Raw genomic sequence first — 24,526 nt, 5'->3', positions numbered from 1 at the left:
TTGTAAGTATCCTTTATAATGCTTGGAGAAGGAAACAGCAACTCAGTCCAGTAGCTTTGCCTGGAGAATCTGAAGGACAGAGGAGCCTGGTGGGCTACAGTCCATGGGGTCGCAAAGAGTCAGGCACGACCAAGCGAGTAACACTTCCACACTTTATGATGTTAGCTTTTCATGTAGTTAGTTTTAAAGACACATTTTCCTTATGAAATGCATATGGCCTTCTATGGAATGATGAAGCATAGTGGGTTTTCTTGTGGTTGAACAAATAAGCACATCAACTTCTGCTTGGAACCCTTAATTAAAGATCAACATTCACAACTGAGTTCATTCATTTTGTTTTACTTTGCCTATCCTGCTTCTAGCAATGTTGAGTTCTTATTCTCAGTGTGACAGAAGGGTTATCAACTAACAGGGTGATTTTTCTACATTCACAGATGAAACAGAATTATTAAATACATAACTTTGTGCTCTGAACATTGTTTCTCTCCATACGTGAGTGTTCTGGTCATTTCTTTTAAACTTAAAAAGAATCATTCTTATAAAACAGGAAATTGAAACCCTTTACATAGATTTCATAGATTCTGAGGAGACTATTTATCATACTAGCTTTTGTTAAAATGGATGAGAACTAAAGAGAGTGAGAATATAGCCTTGATGGGAAAAAGCAGACAGATTTGTTAAGGATTTCAGACCTTCTAGGGCCTTAGAATTATCCAGGGGTATATATACAAGGTAACTAAAGAGTTTTATATATTTACATAGTTCTTTGATTTTTATCATAATTAAGATACACAAATCTTTCTGATTATGCAAGGAAAGCTTTAATTATCTCTGTGCATGACATGCCACAATAACATTAGTGAGCACTTACTGTGTTAAGTACTTTCTGTCAATGTAATTTAATTCTGTCAACATATTCATGCAATATTATTATTTCTTATCCATTTACTTGATATTGAGAGTTAGCAAGGTTAAATGACTGCATAAGATTACACAACTAGTCAATCAAGTCACCAGAATTCTCACATTGGTCTTCCTGTCATTAGAGGTGAGTCTCTAACTTGCCTTAAGTTTCAGGAGCTGGTGATGGGCAGGGAAGCCTGGTGTGCTGCAGTCCATGGGGTTGCAAAGAGTCAAGCATGACTGAGCAACTGAACTGAACTGAACTGAACCTGCCTTGGACGAGTTAGCATTTATTGAGAGGCTATTAGGTGCAGGCCACTTGTCTTGGAACTTAGAGCACATTGCTTGATAAATAATCATAATAACTCTGAGAGATATATATTAGTGTTCTTCTTTTAGAAATAAGAGTAGATAATTTCCCAAAGGTTTACCACATTATGACAGAACAAGGACTCAGAGATGAATGCTATTCCCAAATGCTCACCTTTTTTTCACTGTATTTATATTCCCTATTACTAAGGTACAAAAGAGTTTCTAATCTGCACTGAAATATTTCTCTATAAATTTTTCCAGTCAATAATGCCCCCATCTATGATCAAATGAAAAAAAAATCATCTGTGTTGTCACCAATATATTCATAAAGATAGCTACATGTCTGCTAAATTTGACAGAAACCCATCTGTTATTTACTCAGTTAATGAAATAGATGATACTATCATTGAATTGCATTAATGGAAAATAACATGGAAAATAAACATTTTAAATATTATTTATCCATTTAAAATTATTATCAGAGACAATAAAATCTTCATATGTCTAAAAGGAGAAAGTATATACCATACCTTACTAAGCTATTAGCACTGTCAGGATCTTGGGCCAAAACTGTGCCAACAACTGTCCCGATCTTGGCATTTTCATAGACTTCCATGACATAGGAAGGCATGGAAAATAGTGGTGGTTCATCTACATCCCCAACAATGATCTTCAGCATGGTAGCATCTTTAAAAGGACCCAAGTGAGAAAAGCGAAAATCAAGGTGTGTATTGGCTCCTTCTATGTTGAGGGTATATGACTTCTTTTTCTCATAGTTCAGTGGCTGTGGGGAAAAAATAAGATTTCAAACATTATGAGTCCCATCACTTTTCAAACAAATATTTCCTTGTCCATTTTTGAAACAAACAAACATGGATACGTTTAGGTCGATCTATCCACTCATGAACTATGAAGTTTGTCTTAGCAGTAATATCTACAGTAGAAATCATGGAAACTCAAATCTGAAACAACAGTGATTTTTCAAAGCCATAAATATGATGATAATTAGGGACAAAAGAATATTTCCCCCAGTCAAGCTAATATTGCTTTTGGGGGAATCTCTTCAAGCAACTTTTTTCTATCTCCTGTTGAACTTAAGTCATTAACTTTTTAAAATATTTGCTGTGTGGATGTTCAGTCTCTCAGTTGTGTCCAACTCTTTGTGACCCCATGGACTGGAACCCACCAGCCTCCTCTGTCCATGGGATTGTCCCAGTAAGCATACTGTAGTGTGTTGCCATTTCCACCTCCAGGGGATCTCCCCAACCCAGCGAGGGAACTTGCATCTTTTGCACTGCAGGTGGATTCTTTGCTCCTGAACCAATGGGGAAATGTTTTCTACCAATCTGCTAAATTGAAAAAGTACTGTTTTGTTTGTTTGCTTTATACTTAATCTATCTTATACCATTGATTTTTATCTATCATCATCTTATTTTTACCTTGCTGGTCTTAAACTTGATATCTTATTTTAAAATCTGACAAATGTTTAAGCTTTCAATTAACATTATCTTGAAATTCTAGCAAAAGGTTTTATACAGACTCCTAAAGTTTATTTTTATAGTTTTAATTGTAATTATTTACTTTTTTTTTGCTTGTAATACCATTTCATATATTTATTTTGGTTTACATTTCCTTTATTATGATAGTTTTATCCACTTTGTTTTTTCAATTGTAGTATTCTGCTTGTTTATACCATTTATCTTTTTAGCTTTGAATCAGCATTAATAGTTTCTCTGTATCTTTCTAGTTATTTTTTCCTATTTAAAAAAATCATCCAGATAATATTTATGTATCTTCTATTAATATATTTATCAGGAGCCATGAATTTGACTTCACATACAATAATGAAGAACTAGATCAATCTTGGTGTTTTGTCCAAGAGAATATATGGTTTATTATAGGATACAAAATAGTAAACACATTTATAGCACTGGAAACTTAGTGATATATGACATTGTAGGCATTATGAACAGCAACCTACTCCAGTATTCTTGTCTGAAAAAACCCATGGACACAGGATCTTCATGGGCTACAGTCCATGGGGTTGCAAAGAGTAGGACATGACTTAGCAACTAAACATGAACATCAAGTATTATGAAAATAATAAGGATGCAGACTTAGAAACAAGAGTGTGTGTGTCAGTAGGTAGTATTTCCAAGAAGAAGTACCTTTATAGGTAATGATGGAAACATTTGAAAGTGTTAAACATGAGGGACATAACAAGTTCTGTAATCCAAACTGTGCTTAGTTATAGGATTAATCACGCTGAAAGTCTCCATGGTGATGTTAGTGCAGGCAATGCAGAGATCAACCTTATATTTTGAGCCTGCAGAAGTACCTATATTAACATCTATGAGAAAAAACTATGGCTATTTTTCCACCCCTATTTCTGCAACTGATTTTGCAGCAGTCTGCTTCAATCTTGCAGTCTTCTTTCCTGGCAGGATCAGAGAATGACCATTCCCTAGAGTGGACATCAGATATTTTCATTTACCCTGAGGCCCAAGGAGAAGCTATAGAGCACATTTAGTGGGATTTTATAAACAGAAAGTCAGTCCTACTGATGATTATTTCCCTTATCTCTTCTGAGTTGCCTTGAAAAATTGACCTACCCAGGGTTGGAGATTGTATAGGAGCAAAGCAACCATTTAAAAAGACACTTGATTCTCGGAAGAAAAGCTATGACAAAACTACACAGCATATTAAAAAGCAGAGACTTTACTTTGCTGACAAAGGTCGAAATACTCAAAGCTATGGTTTTTCTAGTAGTCCTGTATGGATGACTACTAGTAGTCATGTATGGTGACAGTTGGACCATAAAGAAAGCTGAGTGCCAGGGAATGGATGCTTTTGAACTGTGGTGTTGGAAAAGACTCTTGAGAGTCCCTTGGACTGCAAAGAGATCCAACCAATCCATCCTAAAAGAAATCAGTCCTGAATATTCATTGAAATGACTGATGCTGAAGCTCCAATAGTTTGGCCACCTGATGCGAAGAATTGACTCATTTGAAAAGACGCTGATGCTGGGAAAGATTTAAGTCAGGAGGAGAGAGGGACAAGAGAGGATCAGATGGCTGGATGACATGACCAACACGAGTAAACTCCAGGAGTTTGAGCAAACTCAAGGAGTTGGTGACGGACAGGGAAGCCTGACATGCTGCAGTCCATGGGGTCACAAAGAGTTGGACGTGACTGGGTGACTGAACTGAACTGACTGAACTCCCAAACAAAATAATAACAACCTAGAACAAATAATACTTCTCAGGGAGATAGATAAGACATTGTCATAACACTATTTTACAAGTGTTTATAAGACAAAATAAAATATTAAAAATGTTAAAAACTCAAATTCTTAAATGTGAACCTAATATATAATACATATACATTTATATACAGCAAAATATTATATATTTTAGATTTATATATTTTAAAGAAGAGAAACCAAAGGAAGGACTGATGTTGAAGCTCTAATACGTTGGCCACTTGGTGAAAAGTGCCAGCTCATCGGAAAAGACCCTGATGCTGGGAAAGATAGAAGGTAGGAGAAGAAGGGGATGACAGAGAACGAGATGGTAGTTTGTCATCATCGACTCAATGGACATGAGTTTGAGCATACTCCAGGAGACAGTGAAGGACAGGGAAGCCTGGCATGCTGCAGCCCATGGGGTTGCAAAGAATCAGACATGACTGAGTGACAAAACAAGAATTTTAAAGAAAGGCTACTTGATCTGCAGTTTATGACCCACCAAGTGGGAGACATTTCCTTCTCAGAGAATTAAAGCTAGAAATGAATTGCCAGTGTATCTAATATCCATCTTGTTTGGGGACTTGCATGACTTTTAGTTGGACCCACAGATTCATTGTACTTTTCTTTCCTTGACTCCTTTCTCCTTAACATTAGTAAGTAAGAATCTATTTTGGAGTAATTCAATAAGTTTCATCCAAATTTAAATGACCTCTCCTCAAAATTGTACACAATTGCTGCCTATCAAGAATTAGGTGCATGGATATGGTCCCCTTGGCACAGAGGAGCAGGGGCCGTCAGAATCTAGATATTTGGCTCATGGAAAGCAACACCCTTGGTAGGTTTACTACTTGTCGAAAAGCAATGTGATTTTTTAGACTTAACCCACTGCATCTGGTAGACTTTGTCATGACTAAGGTTCACTGATAGTCAGAAAGACTTTCAATGCAACTTGTGGAAATAATTTTAGCCACCTCTGTCCCATCAGATATTATTATCAAGCTGTGCATTCAATACAACAGGCATCTCTCTTTCCATTTTTAGCAGATCCCCTGGCAAGTTAAATGTCATTTATCTTAACACTGGCCTACCTACTGCTAAGGTATAGATTTTTATGTGAACACATGGTTTCATGTTTATGATTAACTCATATATATTTAAGTACCCCAAGAAAGAGATAATCATTTTAAAGGACCTGTTTGTCAAGTCTGGCAGATGGATGGATAGGACCCATCTCAAGTCATTAAGGAAAGAGAGGATATTTTGGATCAGGACAAAATTTAAGAAGCAGATGAATTAATAACACACATGGAAATAGTTTTAGTAAGCTCATTTATAAAGAAAACACTGCAGTGCTAAATTGCAAATTAGAGAAACTGGAAATAAATTACAATTTTGGAGGATTTTTTTTGCAAGATTATGTATACAAAATAAAATATGTTAATTCTTGGTTTTATATTAAAACAAAGAATATACAATAGTGTACAAAGAATTAGGATTATAATTTTTTCCATTTACTGTAAATCCTGGTAATGCCATCCAAGTATGTATTATTCACACACTATAAGCAGATCACTCAGTAATTTCCTAATAGTCTTTTGTTCCCAGGAAATTAGTTAGAACTCTGTCTAAGGGTATCATTTTTCATAGTTATAAGATTTTTATTTTTATTATGTGAAAGTAGTCTATCAAAAACAATAAATCAAGAACAGTGAAATCTATTCATCTAATACCTAGTTTTGATTAAAAGATGAAGGGAAAAAATTTAAAAACATTCTCAGGTTATAAAAATACCAAAGAAAGCAAAAAAAAAAAAACATGTTTAACTGAGAGTATACAAAACACACACTTTTCCTATCATAAAACAAAACAGCAACCAAAAAAAAAAAAAGTATACAGAACAAATTCATATGTGTGAGGCATAGTAGGAAGTTGATTAGGGCAATTATAGAACCAGAGATTGTTTATGAGCATGATAAATAACCTTTTCCAGCTATACAATGTTAAAATTTCAACTGCCCATGCCTGCAGTTTTAGGGGGCAGGATTCTGACATCTGAATTGTACAGATTAAAACAATCAACCCTTTTGAGCCACTTGACAACTCTTGGAAAGATGAGCCTCCAGTCTTTGATAATGTTCACCATTATTTACTCCTAGATTTTGCCTTGCCAAGATACTGGGGTGGGGGGTGGGGGGGCCTATAATTTGCATACTGTTTATCCCATTTGACAAAATATCAGACCCATGCCAAGTTTCTTTTTTCTTTCTTTCTTTTCAAAACTGTAAGTCTGGATTATCAGTGTTTAAGATGAGAAGCAGATGCGTCTAAGGGAAAGGTGTTCTACTGGAGTTTACTAACATAATCTTAATGTTTAAGGAGAAATATTCCAGGAACTCTATCAGACTCTGTTTTCATTTTGTTTTTTATGCCTTGGCCTTAATTCCCTGGATTGGTCTCAGTTGCGGTACAAGTTCTTAGAGTCAGGAACCAAAACTATGTCATCATCGAAGCTCACAGTTAACAAATGTATTCACTGGAAGGACTGATGCTGAAGCTGAAGTTTCAATACTTTGGCCACCTGACGGAAAGAACTGACTCACTGAAAAAGACCCTGACGCTGGAAAAGATTGAAAGCAGAAGGAGAAAGGGACAACAGAAGATGAGATGATTGGATGGCATCACTGACTCGATGGACATGGGTTTGAGCAAGCCTGGGAGCTGGTGAAGGACAGGGAAGGCTGGCATGCTGCAGTCCATGGAGTTGCAAAGAGTTGGACACAACTGAGCAACTGAATTGAACTGAACTGATGACTATTGTTGACAAATTTAGTAAATTAAAATAATTTTAATATCATATGTGTCAATTACCAAATAGGATATACTTATGCCAGGAAACTGTCACTAGCTAAATTTAATGTTTTAAATTTTAGTATTTTATCTAGCTATGCTAAATATGATGCAATCATGATAATCATAAGTAATCAAATATACTAGCAATATATGATTACTAGGAACTATAACAAGGATATGTATTGGCATATCCTTGATATGTATTAATATCCTTTCTGCTGCTGCTACTAAGTCACTCCAGTCGTGCCTGACTCTGTGCGACCCCAAGGACAGCAGCCCACCAGGCTCCTCTGTCCACAGAGTTCTCTAGGTAAGAATACTGAAGTGGGTTGCCATTTCCTTCTCCATAATATCCTTGATATACTAATATAATTGATTTTCTGACACTGAACCATTTCTGGAATAATTCAACTTGTGATATGCTTTGTTTTACTAGAATGGTTCTACAGGTGACAGTCAGTTCAGTCAGTCAGTCAGCTCAGTCACTCAGTCGTGCCGGACTCTGCAATCCGATGAATCGCAGCACACCAGGCCTCCCTGTCCATCACCAACTCCTGGAGTTCACTCAAACTCACGTCCATTGAGTCAGTGATGCCATCCAGCCATCTCATCCTCTGTCGTCCCCTTCTCCTCCTGCCCCAAATCCCTCCCAGCATCAGAGTCTTTTCCAATGAGTCAACTCTTCTCATGAGGTGGCCAAAGTACTGGAATTTCAGCTTTAGCATCATTCCTTCCAAAGAACACCCAGGACTGATCTCCTTTAGAATGGACTGGCTGGCTCTCCTTGCAGTCCAAGGGAACTCACAAGAGTCTTCTCCAATACCACAGTTCAAAAGCATTAATTCTTTGGCGTTCAGCTTTCTTCACAGTCCAACTCTCACATCCATACATGACTACTGGAAAAACCATCAGATCTTTTTTGGCAAAGTAATGTCTCTGCTTCTCAATATGCTATCTAGGTTGGTTATAACTTTCCTTCCAAGGAGTAAGCATCTTTTAACAGGTGACAAGAGGTTGCTTAATATTTGTATTAGTTTATTAGTTTTTGTATAAATGCCACTGCATTCGTTGCTGTGGGCTGCCATAACAGTAAACACTGGGTGATTTAAAACAGCAAAAAATGTATTCTCTTGCAGTTCTGGGAATGTGGGAGTCTGAAATTTGGCAGTGCTTGGGTTTATAGGGCCTATAAATTGTCCCTCACAAATTGTTTTCCAGTTTCTGTGACTGCCCTGGCACACCTGGGAAAGAAGACACCCCAGCACAGTTGGTAATCCAGTTTTCATTCTAAGTTTGGTATTACAAACTCTTAGTTGTTGGGTCATAAAGCTGTATTTCAGAAAAAACATAGAAAACTCCAGGTGACTCATGCAACAACTATTGTGGTCAGATCATGTTATATATTCATAATATTTCCTCATTTTTAAAGCTCAAAACTATCTGTGATCTCCATATATGAAGGGTGCTTCAATTGGATATAAAGACTGGGACTCAGATTTACTTTCCTGAGTATATGGGAAGTATTCACGCATGCTTAAAACAAATCTCCCATGAAAATGTTTCCAGACCGTCCTCCACCTTTGAAAAATTGGCCCTCTTTTATCTGAGTGCTTATGACAACTTAAATAAACTCCTACCATTAACATTTGACATCTTGTATTATAACAATGTATCATGGCTACTCAGTTTCCTCTAAGAGAGAGAATATTATCTAATTCATCTTCACATTTTAGTTATCTGGCATAATTCCTGGTACATGGTGGGTGATTAATAGCCTCCCTCAATTTCAAATATAGCTTTGTTTAGAGTATGGAAAAGTGCTATTTTATAGTTTACACTTGAAGGATGAAAAATTTTATGTTATTTTTAAAATATGAAGTTAATTCCTATGTGTGAACGAAACAGCTAACATATATTAACTAATTTAATGATCACAACTCTTGTGAGTTACAACTGTTTCCATTTACAAATGAAGAAAACAAAGTACATAAAAGTCAAGAAACTTATTCAGGGGCCTATAAGTGATATACTTGGGATTTGAAATCAGGCAGTGGGAACTCTACAGGCTTTGCTCTTAAGCACTGTGATAGTCTGCCTAAAATCTAATTAGCATATAAAGGGTATAATATAACATTTCAACTTGATGACTAACAAGGAACAGATTTTTCAGTTCAGTTCAGTCACTCAGTTGTGTCTGCCTCTTTGTGACCCCATGGACTGAAGCATGCTAGGCTCCCTGTCCATCACCAACTCCTGGAGTTTACTCAAACTCATGTCCATTGAATTGGTTATGCCATCCAACCAGCTTATCCTCTGTTGTCCCCTTCTCCTCCTGCTTTTAGTCTTTCCCAGCAACAGGGTCTTTTCAAATGAGTCAGTTCTTCACATCAGGTGGCCGAAGTACTGGAGTTTCAGTTTCAGCTTCAGCATCAGTCCTTCCAATGAATATTCAGGACTGATCTCCTTTAGAATGGACTGGTTGGATCTCCCTGCAGTCCAAGGGACTCTCAAGAGTCTTCTCCAACACCACAGTTCCAAAGCATCAATTCTTAGGCACTCAGCTTTCTTTATAGTCCAACTCTCACATCCATACATGACTACTGAAGAGACCATCGCTTTGACTAGATGGACCTTTGTTGGCAAAGTAATGTCTCTGCTTTTTAATATGCTGTCTAGGTTGGTCAAGCTTTCTTTCCAAGGAGCAAGTGTCTTTTAATTTCATGGCTGCAATAACAATCTTCAGTGATTTTGGAGCCCCCCAAAATAAAGTCTGTCACTGTTTCCACTTTTCCCTATCATTTTGCCATGAAGTGATGGGACCAGATGTGATGATCTTCGTTTTCTGAATGTTGAGCTTTAAGCCAACTTTTTCACTCTCCTCTTTCACTTTCATCAAGAGGCTCTTTAGCTCTTCTTCACTTTCTGCCAGATTTTTAGTGGAATAAAATTTCCTCACTATTAAAGGATACATTCTTGCCTCTTGCCAAGTGTTTATAATTACATTGAACATGAATTATTAACTTCATTAATTATAACTTCATTAATTCTGGCTACCAAAACTCTTAGTAGTTTTATAATTTCTTAATTCAGACTCACAAAGCTAAAAAACTGAAACACTTGAAACTTTTTTCTTGCAAAATCTTCTCTCATCTCTGTGACAGTTAGAGCTGTTTATTCTGGTATAATTCTAACTTCCCCAAGCAGTGGGGCTTCTCTTACTTTTCTTTAGTTACTTTTCAATGTTCTAATGCAGTTCACTGTCACTGACTGGTTCCAATTTTAATCTTAAGTTTTCATTTCTTAATTTTATCATATTACTCCTAGTAATTACTTTCACATATCATTGCTCTTTCTTACTTATAAAATCAAACTTTTCCCTCCTTAATAAGAACATATTTCATATTCCTGTAGATAAGTTATCATCTTCCCCATCAATCATTTTCTAGCCAGCTCTACATATTTGGAACATTTTAATTGTTTCTCATTAATCACTTCTACTATTAATTAAATCACACTAATATATTCCTTCTCTGGAACTATGCAACCATCATAAATAGACAGATACCAAAAACAGCATTTAGCCAAGTTATTCTAAGACTCACTTCTTTATGGAGTCCAAGAAAAGATCCTAAAATTCTGTTTTCTCTTTTTTTTTAATTATCTGGATAACTTTTATTTTTTTAATATATATTTTTTTATTTTAATTGGAGGTTAATTACTTTATAATATTGTATTGGGTGTTTTCCTACATAATAAAAATGACTCATAGGACCTCTCCTTCATCCAGTTATTATATTGCATCATGATCCATGTGTTCCATCATTGAAATGGGATGGTAATAATGATATTGAGACCAATATTTTAATAAAAAATGGAACTGCAATTGTGCAAAATATGGCCAAATCCTGGAATTTTCTGAAGAAAAGCATATTCTATTATTTGGTTATTTTGAAATTTTACTTTTGTATTGGGGTATAGTCAATTTTGTGATGGTTTCAGGTGAACAGCAGAAAAAATTCAGTCATACTTATACATGTATCCATTCTCTTGAAATCCCCCTCCTACCCAGGTTGCCACCTAACATTGAATGGAGTTCCTTGTGTTATACAGTAGGACCTTGTTGGTTATCCATTTTAAATACGTTTTACACAGCAGTGTGTATTGTACATAACCTTGCCAAACTTCCTACTATCCCTTCCCCCTTGGAAACCATGTTTGTTCTCTAACTCTATGAGTCTCTCTGTGTTTTGTAAGTTGATTTGTACCATTTCATTTTAGATTCCACATATAAGGTATGTCATACAATGTTTCTCCTTCCCTGTCTGAGTTACTTTACTCAGTATGAGACTCTCTAGGTCCATCTATGCTTCTGTAAATGACATCATTTAATTCTTTTCAATGGCTGAGTAATATTCCATTGTATATATGTACTACATCTTCTTTATCCATTCTGCTATCAGTGGATATTTAGGTTGCTTCTACATCTTGACTATTATTAACAGTGCTGCAATGAAAATTGGGGTGCATGTATCTTTTCAGATCATGTTTTCCTCCACATATATGCCTAGAAGTGGGATTGCAGGGTCTTATGGTAGCTCTACTTTTAGTTTTTTGTTTTTTTTTTTTAAGTTGTGGATAGCTCAACTCAACAGGCTGTTTCAACAAATCGTTAATTTCCAACTAGTATACTAAATATTACGGTGCCGAGTGCTCAGTCTTTGCAGTTGTGTCTGACTGTTTGTGACCCCATGGACTGTAGCCCCCAGGCTCCTCTCTCCATAGGATTTCCCAGGCAAGAATACTGGAGTGGGTTGCCACACCCTACTCTAGGGGATCTTCCAGGACCCAGGGATCGAACTTGAATCTCCTGCATTGCAGGCAGATTCTTACCACTGAGCCACTGGGGAAGCCCAAATAATATTACTGGAATAGGTGTTAAAAAGTGTTAATTAATGTCAAAGTAGTTTCAATGAATCTATCACTCCATAGCCATGCCTATGAATGAAGAATCAGAACTAAAGTTGCCACAAAGCAGTCCTCTGTCAAAGGTATTATAAATACAGTGGTAGATTTCACAGAATTGAGCTTTTGTCTCTTCAGTTTCTGGCTGAACAAGAGACCACTTTCAAGATACTTAAATCTTATAATAATAAAAATAATAGTTTGACTGATTTTTAAATATAATCTCTAATGAATGTTTTATTTAAATAGTTCATTAGTATTAGAAACCTATTTCTTCTTATGTATGAAGTGTGTGCATTTGTAATAAGTTGGTATACCATATTTTTATTGCACTTTGTGGCTCACAGCCTCAAAACTTTACAGTCAGATGGCAAAGAACATCCTGATTCTTATTCTGTCACTCAACGCAAGACAAAGAAATGATACAGAAAAATTCAGTAAATACAATCCACTAACAATTTAAAAATGTGATTATTTTGAATGGGTGTAGTATGGTTTTAGTTGGAAACATTTCCTATTTTTTCTCAGGGTTAATTTAAACTTAAACAAATACTTCTATAACTTTTTAGGTTTACTGTCACTATCCACCTCTGATCCTTTATTAAATAAAATGTTATAAATGATATAGAGTATAAAATTAAAAAAAATACAAGGTATCCAGTTGCAAAAAAAATGTGCACCAACTACTGTGGATAGAGATACACATACACAGAGCACACATTAGATACACGTTCCTGGAAATTATCAGTATGTTGGTGCTGTGCTCAGTTGCTCATTCATGTCCAACCCTTTGTTACCCCAAGAACTATAGCCCACCAGGTTTCTCTGTCCATGGGATTTTTCAGTATATTTATAATGAATTAATTAGAATAAGTTCTTTCTACTCTACTAGATCTAGAAGATGTAAGAAGGGTATAGAATTGCTGGAGTTTCCTTGGTGGCTCAGATGATAAAGAATCTGACTGCAGTGCTGGAGCACACCATGCATGCTAAGTCGCTTCACTCCTGTCGGACTCTGTGCAACCCTATGGACTGTAGCCTGCCAGTCGTCTCTGTCCATGGGATTCTCCAGACAAGAGTACTGGAATGGATTACTGTGCCCTCCTCCAGGGGATCTTCCCGAGCTAGGGACTGAACCTTCATCTCTTAGATCTCCAGCATTTGCAGGCAGGTTCTTTCCCACTAGCAATGCAGGAGATCTGGGCTCCTCTCCGGGTAAGGAAGATCCCCTGGAGGGGGAAACGGCAACCTACTGCCATATTCTTGCTTGTAAAATCCCATGAACAGAGCAGCCTGGTCAGCTACAGTCCATGGGATTCCGAAGAGTCTGACACGACTGAGCGACTAACACTTGCACAATGAAAAACTAGAGAGATGCTTACCTTGATATGTAAAACAGAGACGATAAATCAAAGAAAGATATGTGTGAGTGAAACCTACCTAGAAATGTTACACTACAAAGACAAAACTAGAATTTTGATAAAAATGCTTACAGAAGACAGAGGGGGATGTAGATTGCCAAAAGCCATGAATGACAGTCCCTGCTGTGCTGTGCTTAGTGGCTCAGTCGTGTCCAACTCTGCCACCCCATGGACTGTAACCTGCTGGGCTCCTCTGTCCACAGGATTTACCAGGCAGGAAGACTAGAGTGGGTTGCCATTTCCTCCTCCAGGAGATCTTCCCAACCCAGAGATCCAACCCAGGTCTCCCACAGTGCAGGAAGACTCTGCCATCTGAGCCACCAGGATGTTTATGAGACTCTGCCATCTGAGCTACCAGGGTGTTTATGCACACGATACCAAAGGGGAAGAGGGATGAGGAGGGATAAATTAGGAAGATGGCATTAATATAAACACACTACTATGTAAAACCAGGTACGACTACTATGTATAACTATACTTTATAGTATGGGCAACTATACTCAATATTTTGTAATATCCTCTGAGGGAAAAATCTGCAGAAGATATATAGATATAGATATAGATAGATAGATATGTTATATATATCTATATATATATTGACAGTTATATTCATATATATATAACTGTCTATAGAAATCACTGTGCTGTATACCTGAAACTAATCTGACATTGTAAATCAGCTATGCTTCAGTGAGAAAATATTTATATCATTCACAAAAGTATACATAGGATGTGCTATTCTTTATGTGATTATAGGTGATATAGATAATGTGAAATAAAGGAAGGCAGTAAGATAAGCTCATGGAGTTTTCTGGAAAGTGTAGTTAACATTCAGTGCAAATAGAGGAAGAAAGAAAGAAAAGAAGAAATGTAGATATTGAAGTATCACTGTGCTTATTAGCCAGGCATAACTTAGAGCACTATTTTACTTTATTTGTCTCTCTGTAACAATCACTTTGTAGCACATTAAAATTAAGAAAACTGAAATTAGAGATTTGTGATAATGTCATACATCTCTTACATGGCAAGACCAAAATATATTTTTCATTCAACAGTAAAGATGGTATTTTCCACTGTCCTTCACTGACTTAAAAACCAAGTTTAAGATTTTAGGCTTAAAATAATAGGCATTGTTTTTGCCATTAAGTATACTTGAAGAAGAAAAGTGGTACTACAGATACTGTTTGCCGAAAGTCATAAAAGAAAATTGGGCTGGAACCTTGAGTTAAAACAAACAAACCAAAAAATGGAATAACTTCTATAAAGAAAGCAAACTGACATAGGGGCCACAAGAACTGAATCTTAGAGAGGCTACTACAAAGCATATCCCTGGCTACAGAGGCTTATGTCACAGGAAAGAATGCATCAACTTGCATTCATCCCTATCTTTTTCCCCTTTCCACCCAGTCAGGGTCCATTAAACAAGGGATGAAAGTTATCAAAGTGTATTTACAACATACTGCACCATGGACCAGTGAATTCAACTTGGCAATTTTCTGATGAAGGCATGATATAGAAAGAATGTGCGGATGCTTCTGCAAACTGATTTATAGAGCAGGGCTGATTTTGATCTTTGGGAAGATTAGCTGTTCTGCCTTGCTGGCTCAAGTGAGCTGCCTTAGAGATTAAATAAGGAACAAGTTCGAAAGGACTGTTTTATCTATTTCCTGCCATCTGTATGAGTGCCTCTTGAAGGTTAAAATCCACAGAGTTATATAGCTTAATTTTCAAATTGCAATAGTTTGTATCATTATATATATATATATATATATATATATATATATATATATATATATATCTATCAATGGAATAACTCTAAAATGGATAATCCTAATCTGAAGGATTAAGAAATTAGATAAATGCACACATTGGATTTTAGAGGAAGTATAGACTGTATTAAAAAAATAAATTCAGGAAAAAAAGTGAAAGATAATTTGGACTCATTAAATATCAATGTTATTTTTAGTATTAACATTACCAATTAACACAATTACAACACTTACCTTGAAAATACCTTTTGTGTATGTGCATGTGTGTATGCAATATAGAATAGAGAATGTTAATCACATATAGGTGCACACACGTGCACACATATGATTTTGGCTTCATTTTTCACAAGCAACTTAAAATTAATTGAGGCCATGAAGGGTGATAAGATCCCCATTGTTCTTAATCACAAAATATATACTTATATTTTATATTATGTGTGTATTCACACCATCCATGACTTCCCCCACATTTTATAAAGATAATAAAACTTCTTACTTTATACAAACAATAGTTCTCAGTTGGGAAGGATCCTCTGTTTCCCATTCCCCCACATATATTCCAGCTGCTGCTGCTGCTGCTGCTGCTAAGTCACTTCAGTCGTGTCCAACTCTGTGTGACCCCATAGATGGCAGCCCACCAGGCTCCCCCATTACTGGGATTCTCCAGGCAAGAACACTGGAGTGGGTTGCCATTTTCTGTTCCAATGCATGAAAGTGAAAAGTGAAAGTGAAGTCACTCAGTCGTGTCCGATTCTTCACGACGCCATGGACTGCAGCCTACCAGGCTGCTCTGTCCATGGGATTTTCCAGGCAAGAGTACTGGAGTGGGGTGCCATCGCCTTCTCCGATATTCCAGCTAGATCACTCCAAATGTATCTGCAAACATTAAATTCTCCCTCCTATTTGATTATGTCAAAGAAGGGGGCATATTATCATAAATTCTTTCTTTCCATCTGCAATCAATATCTCAAACAGGGTCATCTCTAATTCAGAGCATCTTTTTAATTAAATTACCCTCTCTTTAGCATCCTATTTCTTGTCTCTTGACTTTTTATCCATCTGTTATCAACACACTTTCCATCTCCCAACTTACAATTAAAATCTTTGTTTTATGATCTTCTCATTTATTTGCCTCCCTGGCTTTACTACAAAGCTTCTCAAAGAGCATGGTGTGTTTAAACTTTTTTCTCCCATTTCTTTGCCTCCCATACATAGTATCTCAGTTCAATTCAGTTCAGTTCAGTCACTCAGTCGAGTCCGACTCTTTGCGACCCCATGAATCGCAGCACGCCAGGCCTCCCTGTCCATCACCAACTCCAGCAGTTCACTCAGACTCGCATCCATCAAGTCAGTGATGCCATCCAGCCATCTCATCCTCTGTCGTCCCCTTCTCCTCCTGCTCCCAATCCCTCCTAGCATCAAAGTCTTTTCCAATGAGTCAACTCTTCACATGAGGTGTCAAAGTACTGGAGTTTCAGCTTTAGCATCATTCCTTCCAAAGAAATCCCAGGGCTGATCTCCTTCAGAATGGACTGGTTGGATCTCCTTGCAGTCCAAGGGACTCTCAAAAGTCTTCTCCAAAACCACAGTTCAAAAGCATCAATTCTTCGGCGCTCAGGCTTCTTCACAGTCCAACTCTCACATCCATACATGACTACTGGAAAAACCATAGCCTTGACTAGACGGACCTTTGTTGGCAAAGTAATGTCTCTGCTTTTGAATATACTATCTAGGTTGGTCATAACTTTCCTTCCAAGGAGTAAGCGTCTTTTAATTTCATGTCCGCAATCACCATCTGCAGTGATTTTGGAGCCCCCCAAAATACAGTCTGACACTGTTTCCAATGTTTCCCCATCTATTTCCCATGAAGTGATGGGACTGGATGCCATGATCTTCATTTTCTGAATGTTGAGCTTTAAGCCAACTTTTTCACTCTCTTCTTTCACTTTCATCAAGAGGCTTTTTAGTTCCTCTTCACTCTCTGCCATGAGGGTGGTGTCATCTGCCTATCTGAGGTTATTGATATTTCTCCAGGCAATCTTGATTCCAGCTTGTGCTTCTTCCAGTCCAGCATTTCTCATGATGTACTCTGCATAGAAGTTAGATAAGCAGGGTGACAGTATACAGCCTTGACACACTCCTTTTCCTATTTGGAACCAGTCTGTTGTTCCATGTCCAGTTCTAACTGTTGCTTCCTGACCTGCATACAGATTTCTCAAGAGACAGGTCAGGTGGTCTGGTATTCCCATCTCTTTCAGAATTTTCCACAGTTTATTGTGATCCACACAGTCAATGGCTTTGGCATAGTCAATAAAGCAAAAATAGATGTTTTTCTGGAACTCTCTTGCTTTTTCCATGATCCAGAGGATGTTGGCAATTTGATCTCTGGTTCCTCTGCCTTTTCTAAAACCAGCTTGAATATCAGGAAGTTCACAGTTCACTTATTGCTGAAGCCTGGCTTGGAGAATTTTGAGCATTACTTTACTAGTGTGTGAGATGAGGGCAATTGTGCGGTAGTTTAATCATTCTTTGGCACTGCCTTTCTTTGGGATTGGAATGAAAACTGACCTTTTCCAGTCCTGTGGCCATTGCTGAGTTTTCCAAATTTGCTGGCATATTGAGTGCAGCACTTTCACAGCATCATCATAGTCTCTACACTACAGTAAATTTGTTCTTTTCATTGTAGCAGATGTTTCCTTCATGTTTCCTTTCAAGCAGGTAATACAAGTAACTTTTGAGATTCTAAAGAGACAAACTCCTGAGCCAAATTTTCTGTCATTAATTTCTGTTGTTTTAGTCGGTAAGTCATGTCTGACTTTTTTGCAACCCCATGGATGGCAGCCTGCCAGGCTCCTCTGTTCATCGGATTTTCCAAGCAAGAAAACTGGAGTGGGTTGCCATTTCCTTCAACAGGGAAACTTCCTGACACAGGCATCAAACCACATGTCCTGCATTGGCAGGTGGATTCTTTACCACTGAGCCACCAGGAAAGCCCACACACCATTCTAGTTAGGTTTAAAGGAATGGTAAAGGTGTGCCTGTGTGCTCAGTTGCTCAGTCGTATCCGACTCTGAATCTTTGCAACCCATGGACTGTAGCCCACCAGACTCCTCTGTCCATGGAATTTTACAGGCAAGAATACTGGAGTGGGTTGCTATTTTCTACTGCAGGGGATCTTCGCAACCTGAGGATCATACTTGAGTGTCCTGCGACTCCTGCATTGACAGGTAGATTGTTTACCACTCAACCACCAGGGAAGCTCCATAATGTGTACCAGCTCAATAAAGATTTGGGAATAAGCTCTTAAAACCCTTCCTGACACAGAGGAAACACGCAATAAATGTGATATTACTCTCTATTGTGATGAAAATGACATGCTGATGGTGAGCTGAATTAACTTTTATAATCCTAAATGGTTTCATAGATCTAGAATCCTTCATGTTTTTAATGACTATATCCCTCCTATTCAGCCTCCTTGGGAATTTTCACTGATAAAATTCTCTTTTTATTTTGATATTTTCTTCAAAGACTCTCTTTCTTGCCTTCTGCTTGTTTCTTAAATGCTAGTGTTCCCTAGGGTTTAGGATTCATCTTTCAGAAAGAATTATTCATCCACTTACCTGGATTTATTTGAGTAAAGAAGCCATTCAAGGAATGAAAAGCAGATATTCCTTGTTTCATTTTTCAGTCTATAGCATTGTGTTGGCCAAAAAGTCCATTTGAGTTTTACTTAACATTTTATAGAAAGCCCAAAACAAACTTTTTTGGCCAATTCAATATATCCATTCATTATGCTAGTGCTTATTGAATGCCTATTCAGTGTCAGAAAACATGCTAGATTGGGAATGCAGCAACAAATTAAAAAAATAATCTCATTCTCTTGTAGTTTAAAAATTCATTAGAAATAGAGACATCAAATGAGACCTTGTCACTTCCTGCTTAGATAGCTTCAGTGGCTTTCCATCAGGTTAAATATAACAGATTTCTGTGTGATTTCCAAAGCACTCACTTCTTCACTTTCTCTACTCCAGAATCAAGGATGTTATTTAGGTTCTCACTGTGCCACATTCCACCCCACTCAGGTTCTCATTGTGTTTTCTTTCCTCTTCCTTTAATTCTCTCACCTAATTACCTCAAATTGCCAACATCTGCTGGATCATGGAAAAAGGAAGAGTCCCAGAAAAACATCTATTTCTGCTTTGTTGACTATGCCAAAGCCTTTGACTGTGTGGATCACAATAAACTGTGGAAAATTCTGAAAGAAATGGGAATACCGGACCTCCTGACCTGCCTCTTGAGAAACCTGTATGGAGGTCAGGAAGCAACATTTAGAAGTGGACACGGAACAACAGACTGGTTCCAAATGGGAAAAGGAGTACGTCAAGGCTGTATATTGTCACCCTGCTTATTTAACTTCTATGCAGAGGACATCATGAGAAATGCTGGACTGGAAGAAGCACAAGCTGGAATCAAGATTGCCTGGAGAAATATCAATAACCTCACATGTGCAGATGACACCACCCTTATGGCAGAGAGTGAAGAGGAACTAAAAAGCCTCTTGATGAAAGTGAAAGAGGAGAGTGAAAAAGTTGGCTTAAAGCTCAACATTCAGAAAATGAAGATCATGGCATCTGGTTCCATCACTTGATGGGAAATAGATGGGGAAACAGTGGAAACAGTGTCAGACTGTATTTTGGGGGGCTCCAAAATCACTGCAGATGGTGATTGCAGCCATGAAATGAAAAGACACTTACTCCTTGGAAGGAAAGTTATGACCAACCTAGATAGCATATTCAAAAGCAGAGACATTACTTTGCCAACAAAGTTCTGTCTAGTCAAGGCTATGGTTTTTCCTGTGGTCATGTATGGATGTGAGAGTTGGACTGTGAAGAAGGCTGAATGCCGAAGAATTGATGCTTTTGAACTGCGGTGTTGGAGAAGACTCTTGAGAGTCCCTTGGACTGCAAGGAGATCCAACCAGTCCATCCTAAAGGAGATCAGTCCTGGGTGTTCTTTGGAAGGAATGATGCTAAAGCTGAAACTCCAGTACTTTGACACCTCATGTGAAGAGTTGACTCTTTGGAGAAGACTCTGATGCTGGGAGGGATTAGGGGCAGGAAGGGAAGGGGATGATGGAGAATGAGATGGCTGGATGGCATCACTGACTCGATGGACATGAGTTTGGGTGAACTCCGGGAGTTGGTAATGGACAGGGAGCCCTGGCGTGCTGCGATTCATGGGGTCACAAAGAGTTGGACAGGACTGAGCAACTGAACTGAAATGAACTGATTTGAAGTATTGTTTATTTCTCTGTTCAACCTCTGCTAACTAATCAGACAGGATTAAACACCCTAGATTTTGTCTTCCCAATAGCACTGTTTAACTCTCTGTCATGCTGCTGCTGCTGCTGCTGCTAAGTCGCTTCAGTCGTGACGGACTCTGTGCGACCCCATAGATGGCAGCCCACCAGGCTCCCCCATCCCTGGGATTCTCCAGGCAAGAACACTGAAGTGGGTTGCCATTTCCTTCTCCAATGCATGAAAGTGAAAAGTGAAAGTGAAGTTGCTCAGTCATGTCTGACTCTTCGCGACCCCATGGACTACAGCCCGCCAGGCTCCTCAGTCCATGGGACTTTCCAGGCAAGAGTACTGGAGTGGGTTGCCATTGCCTTCTCTGAACTCTCTGTCATAGATCACTTTTATTATCCATCTAAGAGTGCATGTGATAGTCTATTGGTGTCTCTCTGCTTCCACAGGTGGGAAGCACTAAGCAGGCTGAGACTGCTCAGGCTTTCATGGCTCGTGTAGAACACAATTCCTGGCACTTAAGAGACACTTAAAACTCAATATTTGTTAAACTAAAGATGTGAAAATTAACTCTTTTATCAATACATTTTTTATCCAATTTTGACAATTTCAGAAAGATTAAAATGAGAAGATATTTAGGTGAAGAATCAATATCATATATATATCAGTGATGACTATTTCATAAGTATTTGCACACTTTAAACTGCTTCTCAGGGCCCTTTTGTGACATACAAAAGACATATTAATCTTCAATCTTAAATCAATATAAAATTATGATTATTAGAAGAATAAATGAGATTTTATATAGTGCAAAGATAAATATATATACAAAAACCCACAGATATCTAGACAGATAGCTAGATAATGTAATAAATGACAACTAGATTCAAATAGATAAATAGATGATTGATAGACTGACATATTGATAGATTCACTTCACTGTTACAGTGTGTGTCCTTAGTTGTTCAGCCGTGTCTGACTCTTTGTGACCCCATGGACTATGACCTACCAGGCTCCTTTGTCCATGGGGATTCTCCAGGCAAGAATACTGGAATGGGTTTCCATGCCCTCTTCCAGGGGATCTTCCCAATTCAGGGATAGAACCCAGGTCTCCCACACTGAAGGTAGATTCTGTATCATTTGAGCCATCAGAATATAATTTTTCAGCCTTTGTTCTCAACATACTATACAGTAAAATCATCCAGAGTACTTGTTAAAAAGACTAATTCCCCACTCCCATTCCAGCCTTTCTGAATCAAAATATAATGAAGGTAAGGTCTAGGGACTTGCGTGTTACTAGATTTTCAAGCTGAAATTGTTAAACATTTAAACACTGAGGCATACTGCTTTAGAAGTTACATTTAAATTCTCCTTTGCTAACTGCCTGTGTTCTACTTCATTCTTATAGAGGCATGAGCATAGTGTTCTCTTAAAAGCAAAAGGCAATAGATTTAGTCTGGTGACAAATTCTCAGGAATAAAACAGAATGAGGGTAATGAGAAGTAAATGACTTCACTAAAAGGTCCATGACCATCAAGCAGGAAAGTCTTATAATGCTACTTTTATTAGCATAACATAAAATAATGATATTAATAGAACTGGAATTCATGATAACGATGTTATCTGAAAATAAAAATAAGGGAATACATTCATAGTGTATTCTACATCTGTTCTTCCCACCATACTAAAACACACAGGGCTTCCCTGGTGGCTCAGATAGTAAAGAATCTGCCTGCAGGAAGATACACTGGAGGAGGAAATGGCAACCCACTCCAGTATTCTTGACTGAGGAATCCCATGGACAGAGAAGCCCTGGTGGGCTACAGTCCTTGGGGTTGTGGAGTCGGACACAACTCAGCAACTAACACTTAAGAAATGATTTAAACAGTTAGACATAATCATAATTAAAATGTAATTACACATTAAAGAGGAAATACTTTGTCATTTTAATGACTTGAAACTATACATTATTAATACCTTGCCAAATTTGCTTTCATAGAAAAATGAGTGAATTGCCTAGCTTACTAAGTATTTTTACCTTTTTTAAGGAAAGGATCCCTTCTCTTGTCTCTTTGTCAGTGGAGATGGAGAATATGCCAACGCCGTCGCCATCAATGATGGAATATGTCATGTCCGCATTCGAGCCAGTGTCTGCATCATTTGCCTTGATTTTCCCAACAGCTGAACCAACTTGAGCTGACTCAGGAACATACAGCTGATAGTGCTCTGAAAAAATATTTTATATTAAAATTATTTGCTATAATAATGGTCATAAAACAACAATCATTTCATAAAAAGACACTGAAATATTTAGGCCACACATCTATTTATGTTTACATCTATTTCATCAATGTTCACATTTCCCTATAGGCACTTATAATAGATATTAAGCATAATGTACATGTTGTCACCAATTGTTTTATTGAGAAGTTAGAAACATCTATCACAGTGATTTATTTATTATATAAAGGCTTCAATTTGCAATTTTTTAAGGAATCTCCACACTGTTCTCCATAGTGGCTGTACTAGTTTGCATTCCCACCAACAGTGTAAAGGGTTCCCTTTTCTCCACACCCTCTCCAGCATTTATTGCTTGCAGACTTTTGGATCGCAGACATTCTGACTGGTGTGAAATGGTACCTCATTGTGGTCTTGATTTGCATTTCTCTGATAATGAGTGATGTTGAGCATCTTTTCATGTGTTTGTTAGCCATCTGTATGTCTTCTCTGGAGAAATGTCTATTCAGTTCTTTGGCCCATTTTTTGATTGGGTCGTTTATTTTTCTGGAATTGAGCTGCATAAGTTGCTTGTGTATTTTTGAGATTAGTTGCTTGTCAGTTGCTTCATTTGCTATTATTTTCTCCCACTCAGAAGGCTGTCTTTTCACCTTGCTTATAGTCTCCTTTGTTGTGCAGAAGCTTTTAATTTTAATTAGATCCCATTTGTTTATTTTTGCTTTTATTTCCAGTATTCTGGGAGGTGAATCATAGAGGATCGTGCTGTGATTTATGTCGGAGAGTATTTTGCCTATGTTCTCCTCTAGGAGTTTTATAGTTTCTGGTCTTACATTTAGATCTTTAATCCATTTTGAGTTTATTTTTGTGTGCCATATGACCTAGCAATCCCACTGCTGGGCATACACATTGAGGAAACCAGAATTGAAAGAGACACATGTACCCCAATGTTCATTGCAGCACTGTTTATAATAGCCAGGACATGGATACAGCCTAGATGTCCATCAGCAGATGAATGGATAAGAAAGCTGTGGTACATATACACAATGGAGTATTACTCAGCCATTAAAAAGAATACATTTGAATCAGTTCTAATGAGGTGGATGAAACTGGAGCCGATTATACAGAGTGAAGTAAGCCAGAAAGAAAAACACCAATACAGTATACTAACACATATATGTGGAATTTAGAAAGATGGTAATGATAACTGTGTATGCGAGACAGCAAAAGAGACACAGATGTATAGAACGGACTTTTGGACTCTGAGGGAGAGGGAGAAGGTGGGACGATTTGGGAGAATGGAATTGAAACATGTATACTATCATGTAAGAAATGAATCGCCAGTCTATGTTCGATACAGGATACAGGATGCTTGGGGCTGGTGCACAGGGATGATCCAGAGAGATGATATGGGGTGGGAGGTGGGAGGGGTTTCAGGATTGGGAACTCATGTATACCCGTGGCGGATTCATGTCAATGTATGGCAAAACCAATACAGTATTGTAAAGTAAAATAAAGTAA

The 24,526-nt window shown here is 37.7% G+C and overlaps 1 protein-coding gene across 1 annotated transcript in view; it reads right to left on the bottom strand.

Annotated features, from left to right (window-relative positions):
- CDH18 (cadherin 18) overlaps positions 1–24,526 on the bottom strand; it is a 417,078-nt gene that overhangs the window by 105,498 nt on the left and 287,054 nt on the right. Inside the window, exons 5-6 of the mRNA XM_052659026.1 lie at positions 22,809–22,996; positions 1,746–1,999 (exon numbers count right to left, since the gene is read on the bottom strand). Coding sequence (XP_052514986.1) covers positions 1,746–1,999; positions 22,809–22,996 — 442 coding nt within the window. The remainder of the gene's footprint in view (positions 1–1,745; positions 2,000–22,808; positions 22,997–24,526) is intronic.

Source organism: Budorcas taxicolor, chromosome 20 (genome assembly GCF_023091745.1).
Source record: "Budorcas taxicolor isolate Tak-1 chromosome 20, Takin1.1, whole genome shotgun sequence".
Classification (NCBI taxonomy): domain Eukaryota; kingdom Metazoa; phylum Chordata; class Mammalia; order Artiodactyla; family Bovidae; genus Budorcas; species Budorcas taxicolor.
Note: the sequence above shows the minus strand (reverse complement) of the source record. Positions and strands in the feature narration are given on the sequence as shown.